General features: G+C 48.7%; 1 protein-coding gene across 3 annotated transcripts in view; it reads right to left on the bottom strand.

The window, feature by feature from the left end:
* The window catches only part of Kcng2 (potassium voltage-gated channel modifier subfamily G member 2), a 65,358-nt gene that overhangs the window by 19,455 nt on the left and 27,022 nt on the right, over positions 1-18,881 (bottom strand). For 2 of the 3 annotated variants that reach the window (XM_050165024.1, XM_050165025.1), the window contains exon 3: positions 3,917-4,614. In XM_050165024.1, the coding sequence (XP_050020981.1) occupies positions 3,917-4,579 (663 nt within the window). In that variant the 5' untranslated portion in view covers positions 4,580-4,614. Of the gene's footprint in view, positions 1-3,916; positions 4,615-4,786; positions 4,864-18,881 lie in introns of those variants that run through there. The other variant, XM_050165026.1, reaches the window with a different exon arrangement.

Below are 18,881 nucleotides of genomic sequence, written 5' to 3'. Positions count from 1 at the left end.
CTGGACCCTGTGTGTACAATTCTCAGACGTCATCTACTTCCAAACGATTCCATAGTAATGGGGGACAGTCATTGTCAGGGCCTGGGTTGGCTATAAGTTCTTTTAGCACTACTGTTCTGGGGATCCCTAAGGGCTCCGATATTATGTAGCTATCTCCTCCCAATTGAAACATTCTCTCCTAGAGTGGGGAGGCAGGCTAATAAGATTCAGGAAGTAGCTTACTTACAAGGCCCAAGAAGCTCCTGAAATTTACAGGACTCACTAAATTCCTTCCCAAAGTTATGTAAGATTGGTGATTGCTTGAGAGAGGAGATTCTCTGATTGGTCAAGCTACCTATAAATTTTCCCCTTATTTTTATTTTATGCATATGGGTGTTTTGCTTGCACCATACATGTATGCACATGCATACAGTGTCTTCAGAGGCCAGAACGTGTCTGGTCCCCTGGGATAAGGCATTACAGATGGTTGTGATCTGTCATGTGAGTGTTGGGAATTGGAGCTCAGATCCCCTGGAAGAGCAGCTAAGTGCTCTTACCTGCTGAATCAGCTTCTCAACTCCCAAGGCTGTCCATAATCGAGGCAAGGAGCCCCAGGGATGCAGCTTTCCTCAGTCCTCACCCATGCTGGTTTTTGTGACACTCTTCTTACACTCAGTATAATATCCTCAGGTCTACCCACTTGGTGACTGGTGACAGAACTTTCGTTGTTCCTAAGAAGGTGGAGAGCTCTGGAGATGGGTAGGTAAAAGCCACACACCAGTGAACTTGTGTAGCACCATTGCTGTGTGCTAGAATTGCAAGACTGCAAGTTTTATGTATGCTTTACTAAAATCAAAGCAGCTGGCAGGATATAAGGCTTCTTCTTCCTGGGAGATGGTCACGCCATCGCCAGTTATGTGGCACCTCATGCATGTAGAGGACAGACATCTCCTAAGTGCTCCACCCTGAGCCCTTACCTCTGACCATTGCACACTAGAGACCTCAGAGGGCCAATCTGTGCAGCTTCCGGATCAAGCTCTCCTAAGGGGTACCACAGGACAAGGTGTAGGGGGAGTTAGGGATTCCCACTGCCTAACCCACACAGTCTGAGAGAGCTCTGTCTACCCAGAACCCTCTCACAGGTAGACCTTACACAACGGGCCACAACTACTTTCCACAGGAACTAATGTCTCAGTAGCAAACCTGAAAGCGCTGGCAAGCGAGTGAGATTCATGCTCATGTAGTCTCAGTATGCTGAGCATCCGGGCCCAAGCCACAGGCTAAAGAACTTATTCTGATCACACGGAAGCCATGGTTTTACCATGAGGGTGATCGGCTGCTATTTGGGTATGCTGAGCAGAGAGCAATTTTCCGGACGAGCTATTGACATTTCATGGCTTCCCCACATCCCAGGTGGAGGAGAGAAGGAATTTGCCAAGCTTGTTTCAACCAGACCACTGGAAGCTGTCTGGTGTCCATTTTGTCACTAACATGCCAGAGAGCAGATGTCAAAACATCCTAGGGTCTCTAAGACAGATTCAGGAGAAGCATCTTTTTACAGCCATCTATTGCCAACAGCTTTCCAAAGAGACTGTAGAGGCCACACTGTAGCAATGTGGACATGCCTTGGCAAGCCGCCTCTCTCCAAAGGTCACCACTTTGTAACTGTAACTTGTCGAAGACTATTAGGTTGACAACATAAAGATGTGTTACATTTGTTTACGCTGTGGACGATTACTTTAACTGTGTAAAGCTGTGTTACTTTTGTTTACGCTGTGGACGATTACTTTAGCTGTGGACGATTACTTTAACTGTGTAAAGCTGTGTTACTTTTGTTTACGCTGTGGACGATTACTTTAGCTGTGTAAAGGTGTGTTACTTTTGTTTACGCTGTGGACGATTACTTTAACTGTGTAAAGGTGTGTTACTTTTGTTTACGCTGTGGACGATTACTTTAACTGTGTAAAGGTGTGTTACTTTTGTTTACGCTGCACTTATTTAACCGTGTAAGAATGTGTGCTTAGTTATGTAAAAATGGGTGGCATTTGCTTCACCTTGCCTGCCTAAGGCACCTGATTGGTTTAATAAAAGGTCAAATGGTCAGTGTGAGGCAGGGGAAAGGATAGGCAGGGCTGCAAGTGGGAGAGAATAAATAGGAGGAGAAATCCTGACTCAAAAAGAGAAGGAAGAAGAACAAGAGGGAGAAGGAGGAGGAGAGAATGAGAGAGATGGCCTAGGGCAAAAAGTCAGGCAGCCTCCAGTCAGTAGACAAGAGAAGCAGTGAAGGTAAGAAATACAGAAGGAAAAAGAAACCCTGAGGCAAAATGTAGGCAAAGAGAAACAGGTTAATTTGAGTTAAAAGAGCTAGCCAGAAAGATGCCTAAGCCAGGCTGAGCATTCAAAACTAAGTCTCCATATCATGACTTGGGAGCTGGTCAGTGCCCCCCACCCCCAAAGCCCGGCACAGAAACTGAATTAGGAAGATGGTGTTTGGAAGTGCACATTGGTGGAGGACAGGGAGGTGAGCAGTATTTCTAGAGGACCCAGGGCTTGGGTCCCCAGATCTGTCGTCACTCGCTGAGGCACTTAACTTCTGTTCCCCAATCTTTCACAAATACTTTCATCCTGAGTAAGATATGGAATTACTACCACGAAAATCCAACACTTTGAATACCCCCCACCCCCACCTCCATGGTGTAAGCAGGTGAACGTGTTACCTGAGCCAAACTTCATGCCTCAAGTATCATCTTAGAAGCAGAACCAGAAACTCATGACTACTTAACATGACTGAGATGGTCAGGCTCGGGACAACCAATAACGAAGGAAGCCAAACCAGTTTTCTTAACTGTACCTTTAAGTTTAATTTGCAGTCAGGGCTGCCATGCTCTTGGTCAGTTCGGTTTCTTAGAATGAGTTATCCCATTAGGTGGGCACTGGGCATGGCTAGGGACACTACAGGACTCCAAGGAGTAGCCCAAGAGCCCTGTGCAACGGAGGGCGTGTCTGCTCGGGGGACAGAAAGGTGTCAAAAGAAGGGCGGGAAGGACTTGGAGCAGCACTCAGCTAAGTTCGAATGTAGAATGCCCTCTTCTGCAGGAATCCCAACACCCCCAACACAGACCCTAGTCTGCTACATAATGTCTTTCCCCCGCTCTTTCCAGAACTTTCCACCATGATCAATGAGGATAAAGGCTGTTAAGGTGGTTTGTTTTGTATCTCCTCTGGCCTGTCATGAGAACTGGCTGACCACAGACAACAGACCAGTTCCCATGCTGGGACTCTAGGATTGGTGGACAAGACAGAGAGCAGAGGGCAGGAAACAGATCCCTCAAAAGGATCAGAATCTCGTTTCTCCATACAGGGCCTCTAACCCTGGGATATCCAAAATCGACCCGTACTAGCCTCCATTCCAGTGGTTCTCAATGTGCCGGTTGCGACCCCTTTGGGGGAATCGAACGACCCTTCCACAGGGGTGACATATCAGACTCATAACAGTAGCAAAAGTATAGTTATGAAATAAAAATAAAATAGGGTTCCCCAACATGAGGAACTGTATTAAAGGGTCACAGCACTAGGAGGGTTGAGAACCGCTGTTGTAGATCCTTAAGACACGGGTATTTTTTTAGCTCTACTTTGTCTAGACTTTGTAGGTATTACCTGCTGAGTTATTGGAGATGCAGAGGGGGGCCCAGGATAAAAGCTGTGGGTCCATGTTCTGAAACTTAATGCAGTTTGGGGCCTCATCGGACCCTCACTCCTGACCTGGCATGTGGTGGAGCCAGCCAGGGCAGGGGGCATAGAGGACAGCCATAACTAGAAATCGGCATGCACCCTCTAAATCGCTACACCCCACCAGATGTGGCCTTTTGTCCACTCCTCCATGATTCTGGTTCCCCCTCTGTCCCACCCTTGCCCTGAAGCCCATGCCCACACTTACCCGTTCCTCTTCTGCTCGGATGTCAGGCATGGTGCTCAGACACAAGCCGACGGCTGTGACCGCCACGAAGGCCACGGAGACATAGGCGAAGAGCTTGCCTGCCAGCCCGGAGTGCGGGTTCTCCACCACATCGCGCAGGCGCCGTCGGCCTCGCTCCAGCCGCCCGGTCCCCAGGGCACGCACCGGGCTCCCCGGGGGCCCGCGGCTGGGTGGCCCGGAGCTCGCCTCGGCGGCCTCTTCCTCGCGGCGGCGCAGGCGACGCAGGCAGCAGCGCTCCAGCCGCGCCTCGTCGATGCCCCAGTAGGCCAGCTCGTCGCGGAAGGCCAGGGCGCACGGGCCCCGCAGCAGCCGCAGCTTGCCGGCGCGCAGCAGCGCCACGATGGCGCGGAAAGCGCACGGGCTGCGGTCGAAGAAGAACTCGTCGCGGCTCACGTCGTAGTCGTCACACACGCGCAGCAGCTCGTCGTGGCCGCGGCAGGCTCGCAGGCGCTCGAGGCGTGCCAGGGGACAGCGGGCCAGCGCGGCCCAGGCCAGCCGCACCCGGCAGCCCCCGACGTTGATAATGACGTGTCGCGCTCGGGCCGCTCGACTGCCTCGACCTCCCCGGCCTGTGCTGCCAGGCTCTGGGCCGGGGACCTCCGGGTGCCCCGGGAGCCGGGCCATGGCCCCATATGCCGGCTGCTGTCAGGAGACTGGGCCTGTAAGAAGGATCCGAGTGTTAGAACTGACGGCAGAGTAGCCGGCCTTGCCAAGGATCTAGGTTTCTGGGACCAGGAGCTCCTCCCTATCCCAGGTCCACCTCTGGCACACTTGCAAGCTCCACCTTAACCAGACTTGGGATTCCCTCAAACTCTCCTTAGGACTCCTTACCTTACTTCATCTCCTAGAGGGCAGGAACATATAAAACTTCCCAAGCAAGGAGGGGTCATAGATGGAAAGGGTTCAAGAAACCCTAGATTCTTAACAGAGTTTGTGCTATGTATCTGGTAGCAGACGTCTCTCAAAACCCAGGTCTGGTCTGCCCTGAGCTGATCAGTATTTAAAAAGCGAGCGTCTACCCCGCCCTTCAACAAAGGAGGAAAATAGAGGTGGGGTGGGGCTTGTCATAAATTAGAAACAGGCTTCTGAAATTCCAGCAAATGCGCCGCGTGTACACTGCTCTGGACCGGATTTAAAGGAACCAATTATAAAAAAAGACATTTAAAGCCAAATGAGAAACACTGAGCACAACGTAGGAACGAAAAGAAAATGTAAAGATATGATAATTGTGTAGGAGAAACCGGGGCAGTTTTTCTTAGAGGTCCTGCCTGCTTATTCACAGGGGACGGGGCGGGGGAGTGTCCCGGGACACCGGTGGTCGCAGAGGAAGCTGCCTATATCTTACAGTCGTTTACAGGCCTTGCTAGGCTTTATGCAGCTTTGACATCGCCGTGATGGCAGTGGTCTGCTCTGCTTGGAACAAAGCTTCCAGGTAATTTTGCAGCACAGCTGGGGTTGAGAAACACCAATCAATCAAGAAGGACGGAAACCCACGGCGCTTGATTTTTCTGCCAGCCTTGATTTCTAAGTCAAAGGAACTGTTTGGTACCCATAGAAATTTCTTTAGATGGTCTTTGAGCCTTCTAGGTTTCTATGCCAACTGTTTGGCATACACAATTTTTTTTTCTTTCCTGCACTGGGCTCACTTTTCCTAGAGGATGCTATATAAAAAGGTGGTGGTGGGCAACATTACTAACATCCAAGATTTGGACTGCACGGAGGAGTCTGCTCTTCATCCCAGAGGACTCCCCACCCCCTCCAATGTACTGGTTACAGCTGGAAAGGCGAGGCCAGAGGTTCAGCAGAGGCTCGTAGAGCTGTGGCAACAGCAGCAAGAGTAGGGCTGACAGGCAAGTTGGTTCAGGTTGGAGCAACCTGCCATTGAGGACACTCTGGATATCTGTTGGGGGACCGCTCCTCCCCACTGTTCTCACGGTAACAGCCAGACAAATGATAATTGTCAGCGCACATACCAGGAACGAATTTTCTTAGCCCCAACCTTAGTACCCTATGTACAATAAAGCACTCCAAAATCCAGCCTTCAGGTAATGAAAAACATGTAAAAACTTTTAGAGCCAACTTTTGTGGAGCTTTGGGACTAACCAAAACTATCAGTGACCATGAGGACCTTCAGAGAAGGCAACTGAATCTTGATAACAATGACATTTTGCAGCAACTGGACTTACCCTGTGTCTACACTACTCCAGTTTAGGGAATTCACCCCACATCCACCCCACATCCACCCCTGACCTCAGCATGGGGCACTCACCCCAAATCTACCCTCTGATCTCAGGTGCAGGGGGCTCACCCTACCTCCACCCCTGATCTCAGCATGGGGTTCTCACCCCACATTCACCCTCTGATCTCAGCGTGGAGGACTCATCTTGTCAATGTCTAGTTCAGAGAACTCACTTTGTCCATCCCATGCTCCCAGCTCAACAGTGTCCTTGAAAAAACACAGCCTGTACCACCAACGACACCAGCGCCGGTACTGGAAGAACACACTGGTATCACCAGGGGTCCCCATTCCCTGAAGCTCCTTCCAAGTTCCAGGAAGACCGACCCAAAGGCTTTGCCGTTATCTCCCACACCAGAAACCTGCCTGGTGCCAACACAGCTAGCTTAAGACTGTCTGTCAAAGCCATTCGTTGGCGGACATTTTAGCCGTTACTGCCTGAGGCAATGGAAACAAGCAAGAGCTTTTGAGGACAGGCTGGACCTGCGGTGCCTGGGGAACAAGGAGTTGGAAAATGCTTTGGGATTCAGGGCGCCACACATACGCTTGCGTGTTTACTCAGTAAATATCAGAGAAGCCTCCGGTGCTTTCCGGGGCCAACCGTTAGGCACGGAAACAGGTGACCAGGGGAGTTCTACAGGCTGCCTGACTGCTGGCAAGATCCCGGCTCACACAGCCCATCTGCCCAGACTGGGTTTGCTTTGTCTGCGAACAGAGACACTATGGCCAGGTAAGACAAGGCAAGGCATACAGACGGCACAAGATCGATGCTTTAAGTAAACTATGGGCTGTACAAACAAACACCAGTGACTGTGACAAATCGCTGAGTGGGGACCAGATTTCCAGAGCTGCCACTTACACTGTTCAACATGTCCAGTTTCCAACAGCACCAATTTACAAAGAAAATGAAGACTGAAGAAGATATGGCCGCCACGCAGGAAAAGGACAGCTAAAAGGAGCTGTCCCTAAGGAAACCGGTACAGCAGCAGCTTCACCAGATAAGATTAAATAAACTAAATATGTTCAAGAGATAGCCCAGGGTGATGATGCAAGCCTGTAATTCCAGCACGTGGGAAACTGATTGTGAGCCACGAGTTTGAGGCTGGCCTTGGCTACAAAGTAAGTTTCGGGTCCTCTTGGGCTACAGTGTGAGATCCTGTCTCAAAAACAAAAATCAACAGACAAAAAAAAAAAAAAAAAAGTTAAAGGAAGCTATGCCCTGAAACCTAAAGAAATTTATGAGAATGACCATCCAAGCAGTACCAATAAGGAGACAGAAATTATAAAAAAGAAGCAAGAGAATTCTGGAGCTGAAGAGTGTAATAAATAAGACCACAAGCTGTAGAACCGATCAGCCTTAGATAGCGTCAAAAGGTTGTGGGATATTCCTGCACTGGGTGAAGATATATTGCTGTGATTGGTTTAATAAAGAGCTGAGGGGCCAACAGCTAGTATAGGGCGGGACTTCCAGGCAGAGAGAGAGGAAGTAGGAGATGAATGAAGGTGAGCAAGACGCCTTTGCCATCTAGACGCAGAACTAGTAGGACTCACAAAATGGGAGAGAGGTAAAAGCCATGGTAGAATGTAGATTAATAAAAATATGGGTTAATTTAAGTTATAAGAGCTAGTGGGACAAGTCTAGCTAAGGCTGAGCTTTCATAGTCAATAAGTCTCTGTGATATTTGTGAGCAAAAACAAGTTCCACGAGAGCGCCCCCTTAAGGCGAAGAGAGGGAACTGAAGAATGGGAAGCAGGGTTGCCTGCAGGAAGCCAAGACATCCCAAAAGTGGGGGGGGGGGGGGGAGGCGAAGAGAATGCTTGGGAAAACGCTTAAAAAACAAAATCCCTAAAACTGAGAGTCAGCATTCTTATAGGATGCGATCTCTGAGAAAAGGCCCAGCACCCATTTGCATACAGGCAGTACTAAGTGGACGTGCAGGGTTTAAAAACACACACACATAAAATTGGGAAGGGAGAATAGTGGTTATTGGGATAGAGGAGGAGTTGGAGGGGAGGGAATGGGAGATGGACTTGAACAAGACACATTATATGTTTATGAAATTCTCATAACTATAAAAATATCCCCACATTTAAAGAAAACCATTTTTTCTGTGCCTCAAGAAACTCCAAGCCGGATAAATCCAGAGGCCCATAATGGCATAGCTCACATTAACTATCTAAAGACAGTGTACAAGAGTGTTTGGAAAGCAGTGAGAGAGGCCACTTGTTATTCATCCAAGGGATCTTCGTTAGGGCAAACTGTCAGCGGTCCAGCAGATGCCCTGAGGCCAGCAGATGGAGGAGTGGCCCGCATCACACAGAGAGATGCCACTTTGTTTAGTTATAGCTAAATAAGGCGAGCTGTGGAAGTAGCTCAGAGGACAAGCCACGCTGTGGAAGTCGCAAAGTACCGTCCACGCATTGTAAAAACACTGACCCACATACTTTCCAGCGATTAAAACAGGAAGAGTAACTCTGTGAGATTTTATTTCCACTGGGAAGCGCCCAGAGTGAGGAGGTCCAGGTGAAATGCAGTGCCGGGCACGTGCATTTGCACATAAGATCGAGGACCTGAGTTCAGTCGAGCACGCATGTAAAAGCCAGAGGCACAGTGATGAGCGCTTCCAACCCCAGGTCTGAGAAGGCAGAGACAGGTTGGTCTTTGGGGTTCCCTGGAGCCAGCCTAGATGAACTGGTGAGCCCCAGGTCCCAATAAGAGACGCCATCTCAAAAGCCTAGGTGGGCAGCTCCTGAAGAATGACACCTGAGGTTGACCTCCGGCCTCCACACGTATGTACACATATGTGCACATGCACGAAAACACATACAGTTACACACAGAACAGATGGTAAAAACAAATGTCGGGGAAGACGTGGAAACACTAGAATCTCCCACGTGGTGGGGAAACCACACAGCATGGCCCACAGCAAACAGTTGGCGGTGTCCCCAAGATCAGGCAGCGTCACCTCACCACATGACTCAGCGACTGCCTCCTACATCAGTACCCGGGAGAAATGAATACATATATCTAGATGAAAAGGTGTATTTACATGCTTATAGAAGCTGGCACCTCTATACACCGACATGGTATTGAGACAAAAGCCATGAAGTACTCCGATCACACGGACAAAACTTGGACGTGTTGTGCCACCTGTAAAAGGTTGTATAGCATGAACCCACTGATATGAAATGGGTGTGGTCAGTCACAGACGCGGAAGTTAACAGCTGCCCAGTGGGGGAGAGGTAACGAGCACAAGCATTCTGTAGGCCCAGATTCCTGCTGGTGCCATGACAGTGGTCCGAAAGCACACAGTGGCGATGATTCTACAACATTTTTAATGTGGTTTTGAAAACCCAGCAAGCTGCGTACTTTAAAATGGTTGAAACAGTAAGTACAATGCTATGCGATTTCATCTCAGTCGGAAAAGTTGCTGAGCGAGCGGGTCCAGGTGAAATCCAGCACCATCCCCTGGAACGACAGTATTTAGGCTCGGAAAATGACTGTTCTCAGTTGTCGGGACTAAGGCCTGCCATTGTGGTAGCGGTTTGTTTACTTGGCACTGCCCAGGGAAGCACAAACCTCTCACTCAGACAACACAGGATCTGAACGTACACCGGTCCCAGTGGGTCTGCCGTGTGCCGTTCTGTGACTCCACTGGGTCCAGGTGTAGAGGGGAGGGGGCAGAGAAGAGGCTGACCAAGCGTGATTCCCACCAAGTGGCGTTTGATCTTGGTTGTCAGTGTGACAGGACTCAGAATTATACAGGCGTCACCCCTGTGTCTGTGTGGGAGCTTCCAGAGAGATGGGAACACCCACCCTGTATGTGAGCAGCACCATTCCACGGCCGGCATCGCAAGCTGTGTACAAAGGAGAATGCCAAACACAGACCCAGCATTCATCTCTCTCTGCTTCCTGACTGTGCATGTCCAGTGTGGTGGTTTGGATGAGAATGACCTCCACAGGCTCATCGATTTGAATACTTGGTCACCAGGGAGTAGCGCTACTTCAAAAAATTATTGCCAGATATTTGATCACACTGTGAACCCCGATTCTGCATTTGTGTTAATTAAATGAAGTCAACCTTGGGGCAGGAGCCTGAGTTAGCAACTGGTTGACAGAAAGTAATCATAGAGAATCAGAGTATCTGGAAGATGGTAGAGATGAACAGGAAGTAGGAGGGAGGAGCTTTAAGTGGTGAGGTTTTGTTCTTTTCACTGAGCAGAAGGAGCGGAAGGAAGGTCTCTTTTGGAGACATGGAAAAAGAAAGAGGTCAGCTAGTTGCTACTCCACCTTTCTGAGCGAGCAGGTTTCACCCTAGCCTTTGACTCCCAAGTCTTACTGAGAAGCAGAATGATAGAGATTTAATTAAAAGCTATATTTGGCGGCAGAGACACAGCCAGTACCTATGGGAACACAATTCCTGCCAGGTCGCAGTGTAAGCAGCCTGGCCCCTGCCAGAGAAGCAGGTCAGTAACTGTGGAGCTGAAATTGCCGGCTAAAGCAACCGTAGATTAAAGTGCAGGCTTTGTGCCCACGGAAAAACAACAATGGGGCCTTGTTGGAGAAAGTGTGTGTGTCACTGGGGGTGGGTTTGGAGGTTTCAAAAAGCCCATTCCAAGCCCAGGGTCTCTCTCTTCTTGCCGCCTGCAGATCTATTGTAGAGATCCCAGCTACTTCTCCAGCACCACGTCTGCCTGCCCGCTGCCACGCTCCTGGCCATAACGACAATGGACTAAACCTCTGAACCTGTAAAACAAGCCCCCAATTACATGCTTCCTTTTCTAAGAGCGGCTGCAGTGATGGTCTCTTTTCACAGCTATAGAGCACCGACTAAGACATCACGTCACCAGGATTCTAATGTTCCTACCACGACACCTTCCCGGCCACAAGCTGTGCCCTCAAGCTGTGGGCCAAACCAGAGCTTTCTCTTTCAGGTTACATTTTGTCACAGCAAAACAAATAGATAAATAAGTAAGCAATGTGCCCATGCTTGCCAGTCAGTTCCGTGTGCCAGGGAGGACTTGAGAAGCTGCTTCTGAGCATGAGGAGTGACTTTAGTGTGACCACTGCATGGGGAGGGGAGGGGAAGGGCTTCCAACAGTCTGTGCTGAGTGTGATGCAGCCTCCAAGAACTCAGTCCTTGGGACACTCGAGACCAACACAATGGGTTCCTGCCCCCAGGACACAGTCATTTTTACCTCCCTGTGCCAGTTATGAGATGTCAAAGGTCTCATACTGGCTTGTCTTACACGGCAAGGATGTTTCCCAGAGAGTAGAGCATAGTCAGGGGTCAGGGGCTTCCCAGAGCAGCGGCCCACAACACTGAGGAAGCTGGAAGGGCTAGCATTGGGTGGTACTGATTTAACTTAGCAGCCATGTGCTATGGAGACTTGGAGCGGTGTTCAGTCTGGAAACAAAGCTTATTAACGAATGGGAAGATGGGCATCGGGGATAGATGGCAACTGTCCTGATTTGTCCAGGAAGGGTAGCTTCTGAACCCAGCATTCTGTTTGTACGTCCTGCCCCCTGCTGTGTCCTTGCAGAAGTAATTTGTACTCATTTGCAGATAGGGCTCCCTGAAGGCACTGCACCGTGTTCCTGTGCCCCTTTCGTATGCCTCTGGCAAATGTGCGTCAGTGTCTAGTCAAAAGCTAGTCAAAGACACTAGCTTTTCTGGAATTCAAATTCCTAGAATTAAAGAGCAGCCATGGAGGAACTGCTGAGCTTTTCTGCCACATCCTGTGGGTTTGCAGGGCCCCGTGGAGGCCGTTTATTCTCTCCACCTGCCGAAGTCAGGACTCTGCCTGAGGCAGAAGGGAGATGCCTGCCTGTTCCATGGGGACGTCACATCTAGAGAGAGGCCCTGCCACTGCCTGCCTTCTGCCCCCACGCTCCCACCCCCATGTCTTCTTCCGCTGTGACAGGATGGCCTGGATCCTTCTGGCACCAGAGGCAAGTCCAAGTGTTCGTACGGAAGGATGAATAATGATGAGTATAGCCGCGTAATCGCTGAGCAGCTTCTGCTGCCTGAGTTTTCCTCCCATAGAACATACATCTGAGAACACGGACAGTAATTATACGTTACAAGTGTTTTTAAAGCCAACTTCCTTTTGAATTAAGAAGGCAAAGTTGAAGGCCGTGAAGTTCTTCCCCACCCTTTGCAGGGAACAGGTTCCTCCATCACAGCAGAAACCTGAGAGCACTGGAGGAAAAAAAAAATAGGCAACTCCACCCACTGCCCGGTCAAGGCAAAGGTGAAAAAACGCCGCAAAACCAAACAGTAACCCAAAGGCACTGCGTTGAGGCAAAGTCAAACTCCATCTAAAAGACAGGTTGCTGGCTGGCCACTCACTGCATGAAGTGAAGAGTTAGTTTTGCCACAGCACTGGCAAAAGGGACATCTAAAAGAAAATCTATCCAGAAAGGAGGTTATGTGATTTCTCTCTCTAGTTCTAAGCTTTTTTTTTAATTTTTTATTATTTATTTATTTATTTTTATGAAGTTGTAAGTCTCAGAGCCCGAGCTGACTGTGTGGAGGAGTTGGAATTCTATCTGTGGGATGCAAAGCTGTTAGAGGACAGAGTGTAGAAGGTTGCTGTGACTGCTGACTTCCCTGAAGCAGACGGGGAACCGGAGCATCACTAGAAATTCCTCCATGACACTGCCTCAGGATGCTTGGATAGATCTGGAGTTGAATGTGCCGGTCTTGGTGGGCACAGTAGCATTTAGAAGCCAGGAACCAAGAGTGGCCAATAGCCGGCTTGCCACATTCAGCGCTGTGGCTGCTCGAGATGTATGCAGAGAGGGGAACAAAATAGTATAAAACAGTCAGAATAAAACAATATGCATCTCTCAATAAAAAAAATATGCATCCTACAGGGAAAACATGGAGTCTCTGCCCTGCTGGAAGCAGGAAAGAGCCTACACCGAGGCAGTGAAGCCTGCCAGCTCTCTCTCTGTTTCTGGTGGGACAGCCACGGGCCTCTGCTCGCTTTAATTTTCCTGTCAACATGTTAAGAGCCCAGCTCTGGCTTTCTTTAGTGTCACCCTTGGCTTGAGAACACCAGCTGTGACGTGCTGTCCCTGGATATCAGCAATTGTGTGAGGAACGCAGCCAGCACTTATAAGGTAAAAACAAGGAGGTGCCGGGGACAACCAAGGACACCAAGTCCTGAAAGGAATGGGTCCCCGACCCTCCCAAGGACAAAAGATGGGACCCAAACTTCCAGATCCCTGGACGTGGGCTTGTTGTGGGCAGTTCTTCCTTTGTTTTACCTTAGCAACCATCTAAATCTGCCCGAATACAGTCTGACAGCCCTGGGCACTTTAGATGGATTTGATAACACAGATGTAAAGCAAAGATCAAGCGGGATACAGAATGTTCTGGAGACTCTCAGCTCCAGCATCTTTGGCACTGCTGGAGATTAATGGCACATTATCTGAAGCATCAATGCTGACATTATCTTCTCCCTGGAGGCACAGCACTTATGAAAACACAGAGCTTTCCTGAAAGGAGGCCGCTGGGAGGGAACAGAGCTTGTGGGTGGTAATTAAACCTTACTTATGTAGACCGTGGTGACTTTGAGTCCCCACAATGCTAGCTCCAGCCCAAGGTATCGCAGGACGTTAGAAAATCTAGTTAAAGGCAAGCAAAGCCTGGCCTCCCAGCTTATTGGCCTCATAACCTGTAATGGTGACTTCTGCCACGTTCACAGAGCAGGATAAAGGATGGTCAGGTGCTCCTCTGCTCTCAGGGGCTACAGATGAGCTCATCATAAATGGACCTTTGAAAGTGCATTTAGTGCAGCAAGCACCGCAGACAACTTAGCCCCACCTCCCCTTAGAGTGCTCGCTGGGAGATCCACACCAGCCATAAGCGGGAGCCTAGGCACCCAACACAAAGGCTGTTTTAGCATAAACCGGTGAGCACCCCAGCTGACTCAGCGAGTGCTTTGCTGAAAGTGAAGAACAGTAGTTGTGAGGGCCACTCTGAACAGTTGGCCCACATTCCGTGCCGTCTCCAGCGAGCGCTTGTGGTGCTCATGCCACTGACATGTCAAAAGTCAAACCAACATCGCTTGGGTGGGGGGCTCACTTGTATAATCGTACCTGTCTTACAGTGAATGTGTGGTGGCTGGTTTTGGCTGTCGAAGGGTTAGCTTAAGAAGCACACCTGCGTGTGTCTGTAAAGCTTTTCTGGAGACAATTAGATCACGAAGGTGCCAAACTAATCAGTGGATTAATTCCTGATGGATTTATAATAGAATGGATTATTGGAAGGTGGGGCTGAGCTGGAAGAAGCGTGGTACTGGAGGACTGCACTGGGGAGCTGTATCTTACCCTCATCCCTTCCTAAATTTTCTGTTTCCTGGCCACCATGATGCGAGCTGTTCCGCTCCTTCAGGAGGGACTGAAAGCCGTGAAATCACAAGCACAAACAAATGCTTCCTCTCTTACGCTGCTTCTGCCAGGCGTTTTGTCACACTGAGAAAAAAAAAAAGCTAGCTCGTGCTTTAAGGCAATTGTGAAGATGAAAGACACTGAGATCATTAAGAGCACTCTGGACACATAGCCAGCCCTTCATATCTGTCATTGTGTGGACACACACACACACGTGCATGTACACATGCATACCCATTCACACACATACACACACATTCACACACACACACATTTATATACTGTCTTAGGGCTTCTATGACTGTGAAGAGACACCATGACCACAGCAACTCTTATAAAGGAAAACATTTAATTGTAGTGGCTCACTTACAGTTCAGAGGTTCAGTCCATTAGCATCATGATGGGAAGCAAGGCAGCATGCAGGCAGACACGGTGTTAGAGAAAGAGCTGAGGGTTCTTACATCTTGACTCACAGCTAACAGGAAGTGGCCTGAGACACACTGTGGCTTGAGCATATATGAGATCTTAAAGCCGGCCTCCACAGTGACACACCTCCTTCAATAAGGCTGTATCTCTTCATCTTTCCCAAGCAGTTCTACTAACTGGAGACCAAGCATCACTCAAACATATGACCTATGGGGGTCATTCTTATTCAAACTATCACACACACACACACACACACACACACACACACACAGGCACACCTCTCTCTCTCTCTCACACACATACATATAGGCACACCTCTCTCTCTCTCTCTCTCTCTCTCTCTCTCTCTCTCTCTCACACACACACACACACACACACACACACACTCACGCCCCCCCCCCCCCCTCTCTCACACACACACACACCCCCACCCCTCTCTCTCTCTCTCTCTCTCTCTCTCTCTCTCTCTCTCTCACACACACACACACACACACACACGCACCTCTCTCTCTCTCTCACACACACACACACGCACCTCTCTCTCTCTCTCTCTTACACACACACACACACACACACACGCACCTCTCTCTCTCTCTCTCTCTCACACACACACACACACCACCACCACCACCAGCAGCAGCCATTAAACGCCAAGGGAAAAGTAATGTACACGACAAAGGTTTTAAACTTAACAACATCGAGGAGACAGTTAAAGATTCTCTCATTATAAAGCCCAAAGAAAAAGCATGAAAACAAAGTTAAGCTCTAGCTCTTATCCAGACAGAAAAACTCCAAACTGGAGGGTTAACGAAGGAGAGAAATGAGAAGAAGCTGGATCTGAAAAAGAGACATGGCCACAGGTCCATCAGGGACCAACACACCGAAGAAACGCAATGATGACTCTATACTCCTAGAGAGAAAAAAGGAAAGAAATATCCCAACACAAAACTACACAGCACTAAAACTGATTGCAGAAATGGAAACCCCAGCTGGGTGTGGTGGGGCCCATCAGCTGCAGCCTGAGGGTTGTTGAAGCCCAGGAGTTCAAGGCTAACCTGGGCGGCAGGGTCACGGTACACTCCAGAGAAGAACAAAGAAATAGAAACCCCAAATGCATCTACAATCACTGAAAAAATGGAAACAGTAATTAAATATCTACTTTTCCTCTAAAACCATCAAACAATTTTATTGAGCGCTCTACCAAACAGCAACGGATTAGAACAAATCAACCTTCTAGAAACCTAAATTGCCTTCAGGTGGGACTAGACAACAGTGGATTTGCAGAGATGGGGGAGGAGCGCGGGTTAGGTGGTGAATATCTTTTACTTCCATGTGTGTGTCTATGGGTGCACACTTGTGTGTGTGTACAGATGTGTACATGAGGCTATGAAGGGAGGTAGAGAGTCAGGGAGCTGGGACTGCCACAAGGGTGAATTCTGCAGAGTGTAGATGAGGCGTGCCTGGACACTCACCCTCCCCCATAGACTAACACCCCACCCAAAACGCCCCAACGTAGACAGTGGCTTGTGAAGTATCTGCACATAGACTCCAGAGCTCAGGAAGTGTCCTGGGGAGGGAGGTGCCCCGGAACATGAGGGGTCCAGGCAGAGGCACCAGCTTCTTTGGAAGGCTGGAATGACATTTGTGAGAACTATCAAAGGCAGGAAAGATGGGGAAATGTGGCAAGTGGGCAATTGAAGCATTTACCTAAATAGTTTTGTTATTAAGGAAAACTCAGGAGTGAGATATTGAGGTTCAAACATGAAAGATCAAGAAAGCAGCAGCAGAACAACTATCTGACCCTCTTTCTCTGCTTCCCAGATTGAAAAGGCCACAAGTCTCTCCAGTTACTCCCTATCTCTTCCTGTGCCTCTCTATCTGGGTCCTCCAAAATCTCTATGGCTAATTCCAGTCAGCTAGTCATGGACTCCACCCTTGATTGAAGGTTTAAGTGTATTAACTGTCTTGGAGCGTCACAGTGCAATCAAATACCCCGCAACACGCACTGTCAGAGCTGGAGAAGCAAAGGCAAGCCTTCCCTTTGTACTAATGAGTCCTTGTTAGGTAGATAGCCTAGGTGGCTTCCAGATCAGATTCATCTGGGACCCACTGCAGGCCCTGCTTCCCAGGGGACACACAGAGATCTCCACAGACATTTGTATTGGTGGCGAGAGAAGTGCCCCTCATGCCGAGTGATAGTTCAAAAAGCTGTCCACATTTATCACTCCCAGAGAGGGTATAAACAGCACCCAACACAAGGTGTCATGGTGCCAAGGGCCAGAACTCACTCGGTATCAGCGAGTGAACAACTTTGAAAATAGTCTTGCCAGGAATGACAGCGCCTGGGGTAGGTCAGATGTCAGAGGACCCGTCACACCATGCAAGAGCACTCCAAAGAGGAGGCTCTGAGGACAACTCTGGTCTAAGCTTAGGCTTCAACAATTTAAGTGTGTATGTATTTGTGCGTGTGCACGCATGTGTGTGAGTGTGTGTGGTGGCAGGGTTTCTCACTTGGCCTGGAGAGAACAGGTAGGCTGGACTAGCTGACCCGTAAGCCCCAGAGAACCTCTCGTCTCTCCTGTCTTCTCAGCTCTGCGGTTGCAAGAATGTGTCATGCCTGTTTTTTTTTACATGGATGTTGGGGGATTGAACTCAGGTCTTCATGCTCATATTGCAAGCCCTCTGCTGACTGGACTATCTTCCCAGCTTCATATAAAACTTTCAGTGGATGGTTCCCCATCCATGTGGCTCTGGGATGTTCATAAATCTGGTTCAAGGAGAACGAGTCACATCTGATGGTTCTCAAGGAGCTATTCTCGTCTCTTCCACTGGTTTTGTCTTTTTTCCAGGCAGAGACAAGCGCTGAGAGGAGAGGGTCTCACAAGTACACAGGCCACATGTGACCTAAAAGAGGTTAACTTTCTCCTAACCGATTCCTGAATGACTGCAGCTGAGAATCGTTTAAAACTAAAACGCGTCTGACCATGACGACCAGGAGGCCACGCTCAACATTTGCTGAGATATTGCCTTGCTACTTTTTTAAAAAAAATTATTTTCATTTTATGTACATTGGTGTATTGCCTGTATGTATGTCTGTGTGAGGGTGCTGGATCCCCTAGAACTGAAATTTACAGACAGTTGTGAACCGCCATGTGGGTGCTGGGAATTGAACCTGGATCCTCTGGAAGAGCAGCCAGCGCTCTTAACCACTGAGTCATCTCTCCAGCCCCGCCTTGCTTTCAGTCTTACCTGTTCTACCAAGAAAAACATCATATGAATTGGGGTAATAATTACTTATGGATTGAGAAAGCAGCTGAAATAGTTTTATTCGTTTGTCTGTTGTTATTGTTTGAGACAGGGTCTCACTATGTTGTAGTCCAGAGTGGTCTTGAACTTGTAGCAATCTTCTTGCTTTAGCCTCCCCAGTGCCTATAATGTCAGCTTTCTAGTTGTTTAATTGTTTTTTATTCTTTTCCTTTTCCTTCTTTTTTCTTCTGAGACAGGGTTTCTCTGTAGTTTTGGAGCCTGTCCTGGAACTAGATCTGCCTGCCTCTGTCTCCCGAGTGCTGGGATTAAAGGTGTTCGCCACCACCACCCGACCCATCTTTCTGATTGTTAAACTCATATATGAGTTTGGTCATTTTATTTTTGAAATGGGTTTGTTTTCTCTGTCAAAGGAACACAATTACCAAGTGTTAATTTTCACATATACACAAGAGTGTGTAATGAACCGGACTGAAAACTTGCTAATTAGATCCATTTTTTTAGCCATAATGTTGACAGAGAAATTGACAAGTGTTTTTCAGTTATGATTTATGGGACATAACTCTCCAAATCCATAGGCACGAGGGAACCTGGTTACT

Source organism: Alexandromys fortis, unplaced genomic scaffold (assembly GCF_014885135.2).
Source record: "Alexandromys fortis isolate MF-2015 unplaced genomic scaffold, M_Fortis_MF-2015_v1.1 scaffold_160, whole genome shotgun sequence".
Classification (NCBI taxonomy): domain Eukaryota; kingdom Metazoa; phylum Chordata; class Mammalia; order Rodentia; family Cricetidae; genus Alexandromys; species Alexandromys fortis.
The sequence above is the reverse complement of the archived record's forward strand: the minus strand, read 5'-3'. Positions and strand labels throughout refer to the sequence as shown.